The sequence below is a fragment of the Ictalurus furcatus genome, chromosome 20 (genome assembly GCF_023375685.1).
Source record: "Ictalurus furcatus strain D&B chromosome 20, Billie_1.0, whole genome shotgun sequence".
NCBI lineage: Eukaryota > Metazoa > Chordata > Actinopteri > Siluriformes > Ictaluridae > Ictalurus > Ictalurus furcatus.
This window is the reverse complement of record NC_071274.1, coordinates 3,812,662-3,829,905: the sequence shown is the minus strand read 5'-3', so window position 1 is coordinate 3,829,905 and position 17,244 is coordinate 3,812,662. Positions and strand designations below refer to the sequence as shown.

Genomic DNA, 17,244 nt, shown 5'->3' with positions numbered 1-17,244 from the left:
AATCTCTTCTCCAACCAATCTAGTTAATAAGAAACACATAAATGGACGAGTACCTGCAAGGAGATTAAGGAGCGTAGACTGGGAAAGTTACAACATACAACATGGTAAGAAACATTTAAAGCAAGAGAAAGTGCTGAAGTCTGAGAGTTGCATGATGAGCGGATTGGAAGATTCCAGAAAGTTTGCAAACTTATCTGAGAATCAGTGGGCACTATTTCCATTAAAAACTGTGCGGTAACTGTGTCTTACTGTACTTATTGTATGTCCAGATGTGCTTTAATGGCTGGAAGATTCATGTTTGATTCAGTCAGTGTTTTCTCATAATGCACAACTGATGCAGTGCACTTACATGTGCAAGAGAATGATCAGATTTTGAGCACACTGGATGAATATTTTTGATCACTGACAACAAACAGCTTGGAAATTGCTAAAGCCTGAAACTATGGTAATGATAATGTTCGAGTCATTTGTTCATCCCTTGACCGCCTCATAGGCTGAATGCAGCGGGGCTGTGACGTGATGAAGGAACGACTCGAACTCGAAGACTCGAGAGGTGAATTAATCCTCTCCAGAAGGATCCTCTACAGAACCTGCCATGATGTTGCAGCGCATGCACGCTCAAAAAATGAACGCATCGCATCGCTCTCTGACACATCTCCTCGTTCCCGAGTCATATTAAAGATTCGGTCAAAATGAACGAATCGTTCATGAACGACACATCACTACTGACAACTCGTTTCAGGCTTTTGATTTTTCAAACTTTGCAGACTTTTTTTTTCTTTTTTAAACATCCACAAACACTCATATAAGGGCGCACGGTGGCTTAGTAGTTAGCACGTTCGCCTCACACCTCCAGGGTCGGGGATTCGATTCCCACCGTGGCCCTGTGTGTGAGGAGTTTGCATGTTCACCCGTGCTGCGGGAGTTTCCTCCAGGTTTCCTCCCCCAGGTCCAAAGACATGCATGGTAGGCTGATTGGCATGTCCAAAGTGTCCGTAATGTATAAATGGGTGTGTGTGCATGCGTGTGTGATTGTGCCCTGCAATGGACTGGCACCCTGTCCAGGGTGTACCCCGCCTTGTGCCCGATGCTCCCTGGGATAGGCTCCAGGTTTCCCCGTGACCCTGAAAGAAGGATAAGCGGTATACAAGATGGATGGATGGATGGATGGAAACACTCACATAACTCACTACATGCAAGGTAATATTTGAAAAACCATAATAGGAGCACTTTAATATGTGAATAATTGGATTATATTCGTGAACTACATCTGTGCTGGTGTTATAATTCTGTCTGGAGAGAAATAAAAGCATGCCCGAACACACTCTCACACTCACTTATAACACTTAATAAAGATTCAATACTCAAAACTCCAGCTAGTCATGCAGACCAGCACTCCATATGGTCTCACTTACAGTTATATTTAGCCAGTGAGATACCACAGGCTACAAGTTTTCCCTAAGGCTCCAATAAGTGCAGTGAAGATAGCTGGCTACTGACTACTGAATTTATTTTTAATAAGAAATCCAGGAATGTGGATCATTTTATTATTTTTATTATTATTTTAAAAGGTTTCATGCAGGTGCTGTAATAGAATATATACGATGTATTAAAGATATTAAATATGGTAATTGTGGGTAAATTGCATGCATGCATAAACATCAACGCCCCTCCCAGAGAAACGCCGGTGTGCGCGCGCCGTCCTATTCAATCCCGGATTACCGGAGAGTATAACTACCGGCCAAGCGGAAGAGGGGAAAGTATTGTTCACGCGCTCCTTTAGCACCTGAAATGCAATCCAAAGGAGCGCTTTTCCTCCTCGCCATGTGCGCGTTAACGGCGTATTACATCTACTCCCCCATTCCGGAGAACATCGAGCAGAGGTGGAAGCTCATGATTACAGACTGCTTCTTCAGGAGTTTGAGTCACTTGGTAAGTCCATCTCTGCATTCAAATTAAGATCTGAAATCCATTTGAATGAGCCCTTGTACATGTGAGTCTACACCATATCAACATTATTTAATTGAATGCTGTTTTTAAGACTTTTTTTTTTTTTTAAATGTAAACATGACATGTGAATCATCTGTAACACTCCAGTGTAATATAGACCATTGTTCTTTTTATTACTCCATGCTCCAAATCAATCCTAATCCACAATTTAATGCAATCACTTACAAACATTAAATAAGACATAACTCCAGAGCTAAAGTGCATATTACTATATTTATTCAAAAATAAATATGAATTTAAATAGACGTTTAAATTGTCAGTACACTTGCTCACCAAAGATATTAAAAAAATGTTAGTGTTTAAGTTTAATAACATGTTTTTCAGCAGTTATGATTTACTTACTTTCTAACTTTCAGGACTTTTTATTACAGATTTATTTATTTTATTTTTTTAAATTATCATTCATTGTTATTATTATTATTATTATTATTATTATTATTATTATTATTATTATTTAAATGGCAACATTTTAGTGTTTATTCTAATACAGGACGTGCATCAGTATTCATAGTAACGCATTCATGTTACGTCTTCTTTATAATTATCGGATTTAGTTTTAAAGCATATATGATGTTTCACATTCTTTTAAATATCTCATTCCTGTAAGTGCTCAGAGGCAGAATAAGAGTTAACAACATTATGTCAGATTATGTCAGGTCTTAATCCAGGCACTGGAAGCTCTGCTCACCTGTTCTAATTATAGGAGTTATTATAGACACTGGGAGTTTATTTATGCAAGAGCTGTTGCTTATGTATTTTTCTAATCCTATATTTTGAATAAGTAATTGAGCTAGCTGAAGCGCATAAATGATAGGTTGAATATTTCAATGTTAATATCGCATGATGTCCAAAAAGTGACATGTTTATTTCTATTTGCACATAAACATTACTGTACCATGTATATCCATGTGTATGTGACCAATACAGCATTTTGACTTGTCTGCATACTTGAAAATGATCTCTGTAGACTGTCCACATCTTCCTCATCCCTTATGCCAGTAATAAAAAATGTATTAATAATAATAATAATCCATCCATCCATCCATCCTCAACCGCTTATCTGTTAATTGGGTCGCAGGGGCAGCAGCTCCAGCAGGGGACCCCAAACTTCCCTTTCCCAAGCAACATTAACCAGCGCTGACTGGAGGATCCCGAGGCACTCCCAGGCCAGTGTGGAGATATAATCTCTCCACCTAGTCCTGGGTCTTCCCCGAGGTCTCCTCCCAGCTGGACGTGCCTGGAAAATAATAATAATAATAATAATAATAATAATTTTATGGAACAGCACATCTACTCAATAACATGTTAAATGCAGCAAGTTCCCAAGGGAGCTATCATGGTAGCACCAAAGGGCGCACAACTGCACAACCAATCAGCCCCAGCACATCACGTGCCTCATGAATCACTCCCACCTGTGTCTTGTTATGCCTTGTTAACATCACTATTTAAGTTCTCTGCTGTGTCTGAAATCACTCATTCGTTCACTATTCCCTATATAGTGAATGACATTTGAGTCCACTGTATGGGGAAGAAGTGAAGGAAAATGAGTGTTCTCACTGTTCATTTCTCACGTTTATTGTATTAGTGGATGGAGAACAAAAAGTGCTTGTCATGTTTTTTTTACTATTAGGCGTATTTATTATTATTTCGAAGGGTTTCCTGTCAGTGTCCTCAAGCTGACTTCTGAGGTAAACCTGCTGTAAAATCTACTCTGTCTGGCTAGTTTTGGTTTTGGCGAAACTTCTTTTTCCTGAGGAGGTGAAGAAAGGCGTGTTTCAGAAAGATTGACAACATTAAGGCGTGCTTTGTTAGCTCGAAGATGCCACCTATCCGTAAGAAGACATTCGACAAAATACATCCAGCTCTTAACTAAATAACTGACTAGATCTTCCCATCTCCTGTAAGAAACAAATGTTACAAATCTTGATACGGCTGTATTTTAACGAATAAAAAGTTACACGCGCGTTGGAAGAAGTTGCTGCCTCCGGTCTTCCCATCCGACATGTTTATTTTTCTTTTGTGTTCTATCACAGTCTCGCGTTTTGAGTATGGGAAATAGTGCGTTGGCGGGTGTACGTCGGATGTACACTTGAAATCCGAGTGCATTGTGGGTATAAATGAGTGGACAAATTTAGAGAATGAAGATGTTCACTCAGAATTTCGACACTACAAAATGGCCGACACCCTATATAGTGCGCTATAAAGGAGATTATCTGCACTTGCATCCACCTCTACCAATTTCTGACGGAAAGTTAGACCGACCAATGGATGCAGCAGATTTTTTCCAGCAGGGGATCCTGGAGAAGAACCACCTGATGTGGGAGGAACATGTGAAGGGAGATTGGGTTAGTGCCACACTGGAATAGCTTGCTGCCATGTGCCCCTTAGAAACTTTTTTTTTTTTGAGGAGTTGGGGGTCTTGACCAGGTCTCCCACCTACTCCCTGCTCCACTGATGATGTCACTCCGTTTGTTGCTGAGCTTACCCTTCTACCCCTCATCCCCACAGAGGATGCCATGACGGCTCTCGGGTGTCACTCAGTCTCCCTGCTCTACCTCGGACGTCACTATTCCAACCGGCTTCTCTCAGGACATCTCTCCACCTTCCTACTCTGCTGAGGATGTCGCTCTGCTTCCTTTCTTGGCTGAGGATGCCTCTTCACCTCCCTGCTCTGCTGATTTACATTGCACCCTCTTGCTTTGCGGAGGACATCACTTACCTCCTCCCCCCTAATGCTCCAAGGAAGACGTCGCTTCTTACTCTGGCTGTCCTCAGGACGCTGCTCCTCACTCTTGCTTTGTCACGTGTACCTCATAGTGTACTTTACACAATAACTTATTTGCACTTGCGTCCGCCTCCACTACCAGTTCTGACAGGTGCACCTAGAAAAATTACTTTATTACTTATTTAAAAGTATAAATGAGAATTGTAAGGCGCTCTGGATAAAGGTGTTAGCCAAAAATGCAGTGAATGTAAAAGCTTACTGGCATAATAACTGCCTAAGGCTCTAACTTCAGTCAGTTCCTAATTAAGGTGACAAATCTGATGGTTTAATTAAAACATGCCTCATTATGAAAGGTTGTTGCCTTATTTATGATCTGTCTTCTCGTAATTATGTGACTCATAATTAGAGTAAAAGCACCTGAAGCATGTACATGCTTGACTGATGCTTGGGGTGTGTGTGTGTGTGTGTGTGTGTGTATATAAGAATTGAAGGGTCATAAAGAATAGTCATATTCATAATCACCCTGTCCTTGGTCAAAATGATCTTTCCAATCAAACACGTATATCTAAACTCCGTCTCGCCCCTTTCTCTCTCTCTCTCTCTCTCTCTCTCTCTCTCTCTCTCTCTCTCTCTTCCTCATCATTTCTTTTCTCTCCAGGCGGACTTCACTGAGCTGATAGGTCTGGCAGACTACATGGACGTCATGATGATCATCACGTTCTTGGAAAATGTGGTACCCGTGTCTGACGAGCGGGTGAAGGTGGCGGAAGAGCGTTTTGATGGCGTGGAGGTGGTGGTGTATGAACCTAGTCAGGACAGAGGAACAGGCGAGATGAGGAGAGCAGTCATTTACCTGCATGGTGGAGGATGGTGTCTAGGCAGCGCTAGTGAGTCTCATTAAACATCACATAAACGTGTACAGTGCCCTCCACTACCATTGGCACCCTTGGTATATATGAGGAAAGACGGCTGTGAAAAATTCTTTTATTGTTTAACCTTTTGATATTTTGTTTAAATGTTCACATATTCTGCTCTCATGGATATCAAACAATTGCAAACAAAACACAGGTTTAGCAAAAAAATTATTTGCACTGTAATTATTTAGGCTATAATTACCTGTCTACCACCTGAATAATTCTCGATTCTGATTGGTCAGAAGCAGCTCTGACAGTAGGGCTGTCTGCAAGTCAAATTACAGTAACAATTAGTGGTAAAGCTGTAGGACTAGAAGACGTGTTTGCTCTTTTAGGTTTTTTGGTAACATGAGAAGCTGCTTGTTATTATTGTTTTTTTTTTTTGTCTTAACTTTAAAAGAGAGGCTGTTAATGCACCAGGCCTTTATAGCTGCTATAATGTAAGTGATATAAATTGTTTTGCAGACATTCCCAAGCATTAAATCCATGTCTCTCCATGTATAAATGGTTAATAATAAATTAATTAAAAGTTGTAATTGTTGGCAAATCACTTCTTTTTTAAGAAGAATAAAAGGTTTCAGGACATGCTGGTAGTAAGAAAAGTAATCCACTTCGGGGTGCAAACATCTGCTTTGTAATGGGACTCATCACACCAACACATCATGGATTATATTCCTATAGCAGCATGGCCCAATTCCTCAAATGCGTACGTTATGTCTATAATTACACTTGGTGTAAATAGGGTTCTCTCTCTCTCTCTCTCTCTCTCTCTCTCTCTCTCTCTCCAGAAATGGGTCCGTATGATCACCTGTCCAGACAGACGGTTACAGAACTAAATGCTGTGGTTGTTGCTGTAGAGTGAGTATTCAGCCATATTGTGTCGAAATCCTGGAAGGATTTCAGCTACGGAGTCTAAATGTCTCCCTGCACTACCCAGAACTGCTCTATTTGTATAATGGATTCTTTTCTGAATCTCTGTAGTACCTGGATATCATATGCCTCATCTCTGAAATTGTTGACCTTTTTATTTCATTCACATTTATAATCCACACACACATTAAGTGTTAACATATAACACATGATTTTCACTATTTTCATCTGTGTGTTGCATGTGATCGTCCCTGCTGCTTTAAATAACGAACAGATCATTTTGCTTGGAGCAGAATGGCGTGATCTTGTCGGAGAAATTGAATTTGTAACTGGGATAATAAAAACAGTTCTTGGTAGTGCACTCGGATTTTTCGACCCAGTACTTGTGGTTTTGAAGCTTCTTATAACTACAAAGTAGTTATTTCTCCTTATTATTTTATAACTTGCCAACACCAATGGTGTTTGGCTGAGCTGGATTTCATAAATCTATATCTGTTCCAACTTTCGTGACCTCAGTGTAAATTTTTAGTGTAGTATTTGGGAAAAAAACAAAAGGTTCTATCTCTAAACTCTGGTTTTATTCGGGTCTATATGCTAGCCAGTCACTATTTAGGATGAACATGCAATATAGGCAGACGTAGCCAATTAGTATTCATGTTGTGTTCTACAGAGTGTCCCAAAAGTCGACATACATATGGGAAATGAACACTTTTTTAGAAAAATGTCTTCCGAACTCTTTATACTTGGTATTTATTTATTTATTTATCCTGATAGATGGCCTTTAAGAATGCCTTTGATAAACGAAGAATGTACTGAAATCATTGTCAGGAAGCTGTCGCAAGGTTGTGATGGACTTTAAAAGGAAACATGGCAAGCACATCACACAGCACTGCTGCCAAACTTAACTTTTTATTTTTATTATTATTTTTTTTCTTTAAATGGAAGTGTTTCCCCTGTGTACGGAGATTGTTGGGATGGCATGACGGAGGTGAAAAGAACTTTTAGCTGTAGATCTTTTGTGTATAATGCTAGTAATAAAGAAAACTGGGGGGGGGGGGGGGGGGCGGGGGGGGTGTACGTTGGGGTGGCAGAATTGTTTTTGTAATTTGAATTGTTTCTCATTAACTAGTGTTAGGATGTGTAAACATCTGTAACTGTGACTGAAGGTCTGCTAGTAGACTATATCAGAGTTTCTTATATTATATAACCTTAAAACCTAGGGTTTGTTGAACTGTAAATGTACAGCGTGTCAGGAACGAATGAGAATAAAACTGCATATACTTCAGTTTGTATTTATTATTTACAATATATTCTGTATACAGATTTTGCCCAACATATTCGGATCAGTTTCTGACTTTTTTGGATATTGTGTAGATTTCAGTAGCTCGGAGGTTTCCTAGCAGGAATGTCATCACTTCGTTGCCCCAAACTGTATCTCAAAATGGGTCTTCACCCTGTTAGATCTTGATAATATTAAGGTCACGCTTTTGCCTTTTGCTCAAACAGTCTGGCAACTCTGGTCTTTTTCACTGCTTATCTGTGCCTGACCGACCTGTGCATAACACGCATTATGTTCTTCTCTGTGATTGGCTGTACACAGAAAACATGGCATGTGAGAATATGCCCGGGATCTGCCTCCATACAAAAACATTGTGTAGCAAACCGAGCCAGAAATGTGAAGTCTGTCTATTAGACCATGGCAGGGATCAGAAAATGGTCAGACTTTGCAACCACGGAGAGATCCATATCCGACAAAACACAGACTAAAAGATCACTTTAGAATCTAGAAATAATATTATGAGTGTATCCTAAATGTTAATGCATTTGTATTTCAGCAAGTAACAATATTTGAAATATAGACTTAAGTGTCTTATCATAATGTCATAAGTAAGGAATAAAAACATTTGATTTTGTCATTTATTATTTAGCAATAATAACACAACTGTGCTATCCTAGGAAAATAATCAACGACAAGATGGTGTGATGGTCCGATGCGAAGCGAAGTTACTGCTACCACCTCAACGTTGATTACTTTCCTATAAGAACACGTCCCATGTGTCTTATCCCTCTTGCACCACAGCAATGTGCCTGTATAACGTTTTATATAGTTTATATAGTTGTGCTCATAAATTTACATAACCCTTTTGAACAGGACGATCGGTGTAAATTATTTTGTCTTCTGGGAAAAATAAAGGGCAGTATTAAATGGAAAAAAAAGAGCTTTATACAAAATAACAATTTATGCCGGTAATCCTTTTCAAAAGTTTACACCCCCCCCCCCCCCCGGCTCTTAATATATCATGTTGCCTTCTTGAGCATCAGTGAATGTTTGCACCTTTTTGTAATAGTTGTGTATGAGTCCCTCAGTTGTCCTCAGTGTTATCCTATGATCTTTAAAAAAAATAAAATAAACAATTTGCAGATTCTGCAATAGGTATGTAAATTTGAGCACAACTGTAATGTATGTAACCTATCCATTTATGCATTTAATTACATTTAGTTACATTTAATGACACTTTACACTTTTGACCAATCTGGTTTGAGAATTTGACCGTGCTATAAACTGTGAATACTGTGCTATAAAACATGGATCGACACATGCAAAACTTTACAAAGTACACAAGTAAAAGAAGAAAAGAGACATTGGAGATGGATAATAAGGATCAGGTGCGGCTGATGATCAGGAGCCAGTGCACAGCAAGAGAAAATCAAAGTTCTCCCAATGCATTCCAGCCCATGTGGAAAGCAAATTTCTAAACGTCTTTCTTTTAGAAAGTCTGACTTTAGTTTTGGTTGTGAGATAGAAATGGAAAATGTATAAACGGTTTGGGACACAGTATTATAAAACAACTGATTTCAACTCATCCCCATATAATTCCTTTGTTTTGGAAAGATTCTAGTCTGCACTACCATTAGAAAATTTAGTAGTATGTAAATGTATGTTATGTGAAACAGCTTATTCAGGGCAGTACTAAATATTTAGAATCCTCACTTTTTTTAATCCAAAAAATTTATATTTTGCAGATTCTGCAAGGGGTATATAAACTTATGACCTCCACTGTATTAAGGCAGTTAAGATGCAGCTTGACCTGAATGAGGAACAATGAATAAAGGAAGTATAAAGATGATTTTGTAAGACAATTTAGTCACGTATTATGTGAGGTAAGATTGCAGCTTTCTCCGGTTTCCTTATACACAGAGAGCTACTTATGATAATAAACATGCTGAAAGTAATATGCACAGGCAGACTGCACAACTTTGCGCAACTCTGATGCGGTGTATACTGTCTAGCTATCCATTCTGTATTTGATTACTAGGAGCTGTTTTCATTTCGGATGGAATGATAAAATGATGAACGTGACATGTAGGCATGACTGAGTCCTATCCTAGAACAAATTGCGTTTTGCAGTAACGCATGAACTATTTTGTGCACAGGTACCGCCTGGCTCCTCCATACCACTTCCCTGTTGCCTTTGAGGATGTGTATCGTGTAGTGAAGTACTTCCTTCAGCCTGATGTTCTGGACCGGTACAAGGTGGATCCGGAGCGTGTTGCGGTTTCAGGTGACAGTGCCGGAGGAAACCTGGCAGCCGCTGTGACGCAACAAGTGAGAAGCATTACAATATGTAATAATTTTTCATTTATGGCAGCAAGGAGGCACAGAAGTTAACTCATGCGTTACAGCAGAACTCGAGGTCTTTCTAGGATGGCTTAATGTTTGGTTCAGGAATTCAGGATTTAAACTAGTCACATCTGGTCACTAGCAATTCACCTCACTGTGTTTCCAATTCCAGATGCAGCTGGAACCAAACCAGCTTGTGAAACTAAAAGTCCAGGCTTTAATCTACCCGGTTATGCAAGCACTGGATCTCAACACACCGTCATACCAGCAGAACCAGCACATGCCAATCCTGCCACGCACGCTCATGGTCCGCTTCTGGAGCGAGTACTTCACTAGTGACAAATCATTTCTCACTGCCATGTTGGCCAATAACCACAACAGTGCAGAATCCATCGCGCTGCTGAAATTCGCCAACTGGAGCGTCTTCCTACCTGAGCCCTACCGCCGGGCGTACAGCTACAGCGGCCTGTCGATATCGACAAACAAACCCTCCGTGTCGCTAGTGGACCCGCGGGCGTCGCCGTTACTGGTGCCCGACTCTGTGTTGCGTCGGCTGCCTAAAACGTATGTTGTGACGTGCGAGTACGATGTGCTGCGTGACGACGGCATGATGTATGTAACGCGCTTGCGTCTGGCCGGCGTCCACGTGACGCACGAACACTACAGAGAGGGTTTTCACGGCCTAGTTATGTTCACTCTGTGGCCCACAGAGTTCGAAATCGCCAACAGGATTACGGACGGTTATCTGCTGTGGCTCAAGGAGAACTTGTAAAAGGATATTTGCAACAGAATTGGTTTACAGACCTTGTCTCAGAGGTCCTTCCCAGCACCAAGCTGCGTTTAGATGTTGCTTTTTTTCACATTTCGTCTTCGTTTCATATGTTGGAGTGTTTCCTGATTAAAAGTCTGATTTACTGTTGTATTATCAGGGCGTAATATTTGCATGATTCATGACTACTTCTGGCTTGTAGAGGAAAAACAGAGCAGAGAAATGTTTTTTTTTTAATCTACATCATTCTGTTGATTTATGTCAGTATAACAGTATGGCAGATAATTTTTTAATTTTTTAATTTTTTTTTTTAAGTCTCATTAATTACTTACAGACCTCATCTGTTAATCATTTGTGTTGTTCAATCTTTAGACTCAATGGGGTTTGGTTTAACAAGCATTAACATAGTTGTCTAAGATGCACATGTTTTTGTTTTTGTTTAGTTTTTTCAATGTGAAACTGTGAAATCCTGATAGTAATTTGCATACGGTTTTATTCTGTTGATTTTCCTTCACCATCGCTGCATTCTTAAGTGCCTCAGAAAGTGTGTGTGTGTGTGTGTGTGTGTGTGTGTGTGTGTGTGTGTGTGTGTGTGCATGGTACAACTAACAACGGAGGAGTGTTTTTAAAATGTATCTTTCACAACTGGGCTTTCAGTTCCACTTAAAACAACTGAAGCATGCAGTGAGGTAACACATTTAAGCTGATTTATAGCCCATCCCACCCACACACACCTCCTCAATATTACTCCAGCTCTGGTTTATATTAAAGCGCTCATTCTAAAACATTAGCGTTTCTATAGTAACGTGTAATTCACATAAGACTTTTTGACGTTTTAATTTTTGAAAGGGAAAAAAGGTGTAGCAGTTTTGGAAGGAGTCACCAGCATCAGCGTTTTGTAGAGAGAAATAGGGGAGGAAAAAAGGGGCTGAACAGCTGTTTATAGCTATTATAACATAAGTGATAACAGCAATTAACATCGATATTCTACAACATTAACTCTAATTGTAAAATGGGTAAAAAGAGTATGATGTGGTGGTCTTTTTAATAAATAGAAGATGTTCGCCTTGGTAAATCGTGGTATAAGAGGAATAAAACACGACGGGGACTAAGACATAAGACTGACGCAAGAGCAAGACTTTAACGGGTAATCAGCCGGAGTAAAGCTCGAGACCAGAAAGATGTCAGAAATTTACAATTTGATCTGAATTCCGATGGGAATTATTCAATTTTTAAAGGATGGAAAAAGTTCATCTGAATGCATGATAAAACCATAGTCGTTAATACAAAGGTGCCAACATTTACGCACAGTTTAGCCGTACCATTTATGATCTTTGACCCCTTGCTATGACGGCTAAGAACTACACTTTTCTGCTTTATCAGCTGTCAGACCAAACACAAATAAAATTCAAACCAATTTATTGAAACGTGAAATGACAAGCTAGTGGTTTCTTCTGCTAGCAGTTCATTTTGTTTCACGTTGCCTTTATCTAGGTTGGCTTTGACCTGTGAATTTGCAAACCTTGCTTTTGTAAACCAATAGAAAACACGAGGGCGGGGCCGTGGTCTCTGGTCGCTGAAAATGCAAGGTAGTTGTATTGTCCACCAACATTTTTGACCAAGGCTTTTTTTTTTGTTTTTTTTCGTTTTTCTTAACAGTGTTGGCAGCTCTGTTAATATGTTACTGGTCTCGAGTATAACCATCACAAAAGATAATGCGGGAATTTTCAGAGCATTATTTGTTGAATTATATATTCTGTTCACCACTAACCACTAGTCTGTTTTTGGAAATCTTTTTTTTTTTTTTTTTTGAGCTACATGTACCTTATGAAAATAGGCTTTAAAGCTTGACTATGAAGAGTGAGCAGGAAATTTTTTACCCCCCTCCTCTGAGATACCTAAGCCAAAGCATTTTGTGTGGGATCACTCAAGTGGAGTTCACCCAGAGGAGACAGGAAGGAGATCAGCTGAGGTATGCACTTATCCACCACAAAAAAAAAAAAAAAATTCATCTTGATATGCTGCATATGGACAGAAATACATTCACACCGCATGGAGCGAGATATTTCCTTTATTGCGGTTATTACATGGCATTTGACACAAATGAAGCATGTAAACATTGGCAGCCGTAACAAAATCTCCAAGTATGGTTTAAGTATAATTAAAAGCTCATGCTTGCTTTTCATTTCCATTTTTGGACCGAGTCTCTTGGGACTAGCATTAACGTGAAGCTCTTTCTGCCAAAAAATACAGCATAGTGATTGTCCAAGGGATTTCTGCAAATTCGACAGCCTGCCACAAAACGTGAGCTAAATGATGTTTGGTATAAATCTATCCTAAAGAACGTGAAATGTATGAAACATGTGAGAGTGTATTGAAAGGATTTGCCTGCATCCTTCTGGGGGATTTAGAGTATATAACAAAGGATTCAACAGCACAAACAGATCATTCCACTAGATTCATACAAGAGCTTTATCCTGGTCAGCGTCGTGGCGAATCCGGAGCTTATCCCAGGAGCACACCCTAGATGGGACGCCAATCAATCACAGGGTACCATGCACACACGTTCGCACAGTCATTCACAACTAGGGCAAGTTAGAGTCACGAATCCACCTACTGGCATGTTTTTGGGAGGTAAGAGGAAACCGAAGAGCCCGGAGAAAACCTGTGTAAAAACTCAACGCAGTTCCACACTGTGCCACTCCTTTCCATACTTCCTATTGTACAGGGATTGATTACAACCACTAAGCCAATGTCTGTAAAGTCACAGGGTCTGAAATAAATCTGGAAATGTTATTGTTTGTAACCAATGAGCAGTCAGTTTGTTCTAGTTTTCTAACTGGAGCTAGATGAAAAACATTCAAAAACAGAAACCCATAGTATGCATGTCAATGAAAAGAAAACTTAAAAGGGAAAAGAAAAGCCATAGAATGCTCATTTTCATAATGGACCGGATTGAGAATCAACATGTTGTCACTCTTGGGCATTGAGCTAGACATTGACAATTTGGTGGATGAGATTGGAGCAAGAATGTGTTCCAAATTATCACTGAGACTACTCAAATACTTGTAATGGATTTTTAATGCAGTACAGTGCATTTATTATTGCATGTCTTGGGTTGTTTGGTGGGGTACTCAGGATTCCTTCCACTGGTTCATGACTAGTGGCATGGCAAGGGGATTCAATTCGATTCAATTTTATTTGTATAGCGCTTTTTACAACAGACATTGTCTAAAAGCAGCTTTACAGAAATATATAAACACAGGATACAGATTTTAAGTGTGTGCATTAATCCCAATTGAGCAAGCCGGTGGCGACGGTGACAAGGAAATACATCAGTCTGGGAAGGGTTACAAAGCTATTTCAAAGGCTCTGGGACTCCGGCACAGTAGTGAACCTTCCCAGAAGTGGCAGACCTTCCAAAATTCCAGGGGTTCCTGCATAGGTTCCTAACCAGGGCCCAGGATTTAATAATCCGTCCGTACTATGGACTTGTAATGGACTTGTGTAAAATCCAGGGAGCATTCCCAGTTTTACACCCAGTATTCCTGTGATTGCGTCCGGATCCACCATGATAAATGAATGAAGGAATGAACAAATTAATTAATTAATTAATTGAATACATTTCTTCAGTTCCTGAGTCAAGGTCAGCGCAAAAAAACTTGTGCCATTCCTAAAATGCTTCTTTTACCATGGGATAATTAGCTATGGTTAAATATTTAATTCCACTATAGGATAATAAGTGTGGTGCGACAGGCTTGTATACCCTTTCTAAACATATCATATGTAAAGGTACTATATCATGCAGTGAGGATGAATTTTAAATGATACCCATTCTAATAAACTTAGTTAATCAAAAGTATTCTGGGACAACATGTTTCATTTTGGCTTCCATATTCATGTTCCTTAGTACTATAAGGATTATATTCAATGCCCTTTAAATGAACTGATCAAATCAAAACGCAGTTTCAAACAGACTTTATGAAAAAGAGCATGTTTTTGCACTTGGCAGGAAGAAGACACACATCTTTAAGATATCAGTCATGGAATTTGGTACATGCTTTGCCATGTGCACTTTGTTAATCTTTTGATATAGCTAAGCCAGGTTTACATACTTTGTAAATATATACACATGATCATAGCTGTTCAGCTAAATGTGCTTACAAAGTGAAACCAACACTGTCTAACTACTGATCTCCTCAGGTTCCTTAAATGTCATAGACATTGATCAAAGAATGAGATTACTTAGAAAACCTGCTTAGCTGTCAGCTGTTAAATGCTCTAATCGCCGTGGATCTTAGAAGCCAGTCTGCTTAAAGAGTTTGTCATTTCATAAGGTTGATGAACTGCAGATGTATGCTGTAGATCATTTGTTCCTTTTTACCCTCTAATTATTATCGCCTGTCTGGAGGAACACACTGCACAACTACCCACTTGTTTTACAAGCTTGACGGTTCTCTTACTGATTCTAGAAGACATGCATCAGCTGTAATGAGACAGAAAATAAAACTAGACTGGAGCAATGTCTGTTTAATTCAAGTGCCAAGGAAGAAAAATACCCCCAACATGTCTAGCAGCCATTTTTTGATGCCTTGTATTACTGGACTAACCATGGCAGATTTAATTGCCCTTCCACTTCCTTGGTTGAAGAGTTCCAGATTCCAGGTTATCCTGAAGGACGTACTCATACTGAACAATGAACTGTATTCTTGTGGTGTGTGGAGTCATCAAACATCAGTATCGCTTTTCTGGGACAGTGGCAACTCCCGAGAGGAAGCTTGGTCCCTGTCTGTAGTATTTGGTTCTCCAACCAATGGTAGCTGCACAACAGCTGGAGCCGTGGAACTCAAACTGGTATTCTCTAGTGCACAAGAAAGGTGCACATGAGCAATGAACTTATTTATGACGGCTTTGAATCCATGGCCCACAAACAGGAAGAGAAGCGGATCCAGGCAACTGTTGACTGCTGCAAAGCACAGCGTCACCACCACCGATTTCTGCAAGGTGGCCAGCAACTGGCACGTCGCCGTGTGCTGGTGCATCATGTAGTGGAGGTGCAGCGTGCGTTGGATGTGGTAAGGGAGGAAACAAAGACAGAAGATTAGAAGCACCAAGCAGATCAGAGCCACGTCACGCTGCCTTTGTCCAGCCCGGATCCTCAAGATGTGTCTGATCATGAGGGAATAGCAAATCAATACCACTGTTAGCGGAAGCAAAAAGCAGATCACCAGTACCACCAGGTTCAGATGATACAGCAAAGCCCAGGAGTCTTTCCCTGTTGGTTCCAGGCATCCCTCTGCCCGCATGCTGAATCCAGAGGTTATAGCAAGGTATAAAATGTTTCCGCCTACCACAAAGACCCAGATTCCCCAGCACAGGAAGTGAGCCCATTTGCAAGCCTCGCTATTCTGGAGCCGAATTCGACCCGCTAGCACCAGGTAGCGGCACATGCTGAGGGCTGTCAGAAAGAAGATGCTGCAATACATGCTGATGTAGAACATGAAGGTGGAGAAACGGCAAGCGAGGGTCAAGTGTAACATTGTGGAACTGGGAAGAGATTCCTGCATACCAGTTGAGTCGCTGAAGTAAAAGGCGATCCGTAGCGGCAGTGTAAGGATGAAGATGAGATCTGATACAGCAAGGTGGATAAGAAAAATGGTAGAGAGACGATTCTTCACAGAGAGCTTACAGAAGACATACAGAGCGCCGACATTGACTAAAAGACCAAAAATAAAGACCAGGCTGAAGACCACGGTGTAGGTGGTGAATTTGTATTCCTCTGAGTGGGTACAGTTGGGACCTTGTAGGACTGAACTGTTGCCTTCTCCTCTCTCCATCACGCATCAGATCCTGCAAATCAGAACACGTAATCGTGAAAAATACAGCTGCATTTGATATTCAAGTTTCACAATGTGTTTGGACAAGTATTGCTGTTCTATGACAATGGGGTGGTGTGATAGGGCCTGACATGAACCGGAGTTACTTACATACTTTTACTACTGCAAAGCTGATTCCAGTGCTGATTTATGTGAAGTGCTGGCCACACAAAACCCTGTGTATTACCCTGTGCAACAAAAATATATAGGAGGGGAAATAATCGTTCAGACAATTGTTTTTGTTATTAAATACTTCCACTTCCAACTAAACACTTCCAATGCACATATTCATTTGAAATTTACACAATGTCTTTTCATACCACATGAGACGCATTTGGTTCTTCCTCTGAGAAGCCAAAATGCAGTATTTGGCTTCTCAGAGGAAGAACATGTTAGATTTGTCACTCTGGTGGAAATGGATAAGGGCTAAATTATGAAAAAAATGTGTGTGTGTGTGT

General features: G+C 40.1%; 2 protein-coding genes across 2 annotated transcripts; one reads left to right on the top strand and one right to left on the bottom strand.

Moving 5' to 3' along the window:
- The first annotated feature begins 1,537 nt into the window (after positions 1–1,537).
- aadac (arylacetamide deacetylase) lies at positions 1,538–15,052 on the top strand. The gene is made up of 5 exons (XM_053652050.1): positions 1,538–1,932; positions 5,394–5,622; positions 6,438–6,507; positions 9,955–10,126; positions 10,314–15,052. Exons 1-5 carry the CDS (start codon positions 1,792–1,794, stop codon positions 10,911–10,913), a joined length of 1,212 nt encoding a protein of 403 aa, XP_053508025.1. The 5' UTR covers positions 1,538–1,791; the 3' UTR covers positions 10,914–15,052.
- A 585-nt stretch (positions 15,053–15,637) lies between these two features.
- On the bottom strand, positions 15,638–16,747 carry LOC128624556 (cysteinyl leukotriene receptor 2-like). The gene has a single exon (XM_053652303.1). It carries the CDS (start codon positions 16,745–16,747, stop codon positions 15,638–15,640), a length of 1,110 nt encoding a protein of 369 aa, XP_053508278.1.
- Positions 16,748–17,244: the final 497 nt, after the last annotated feature.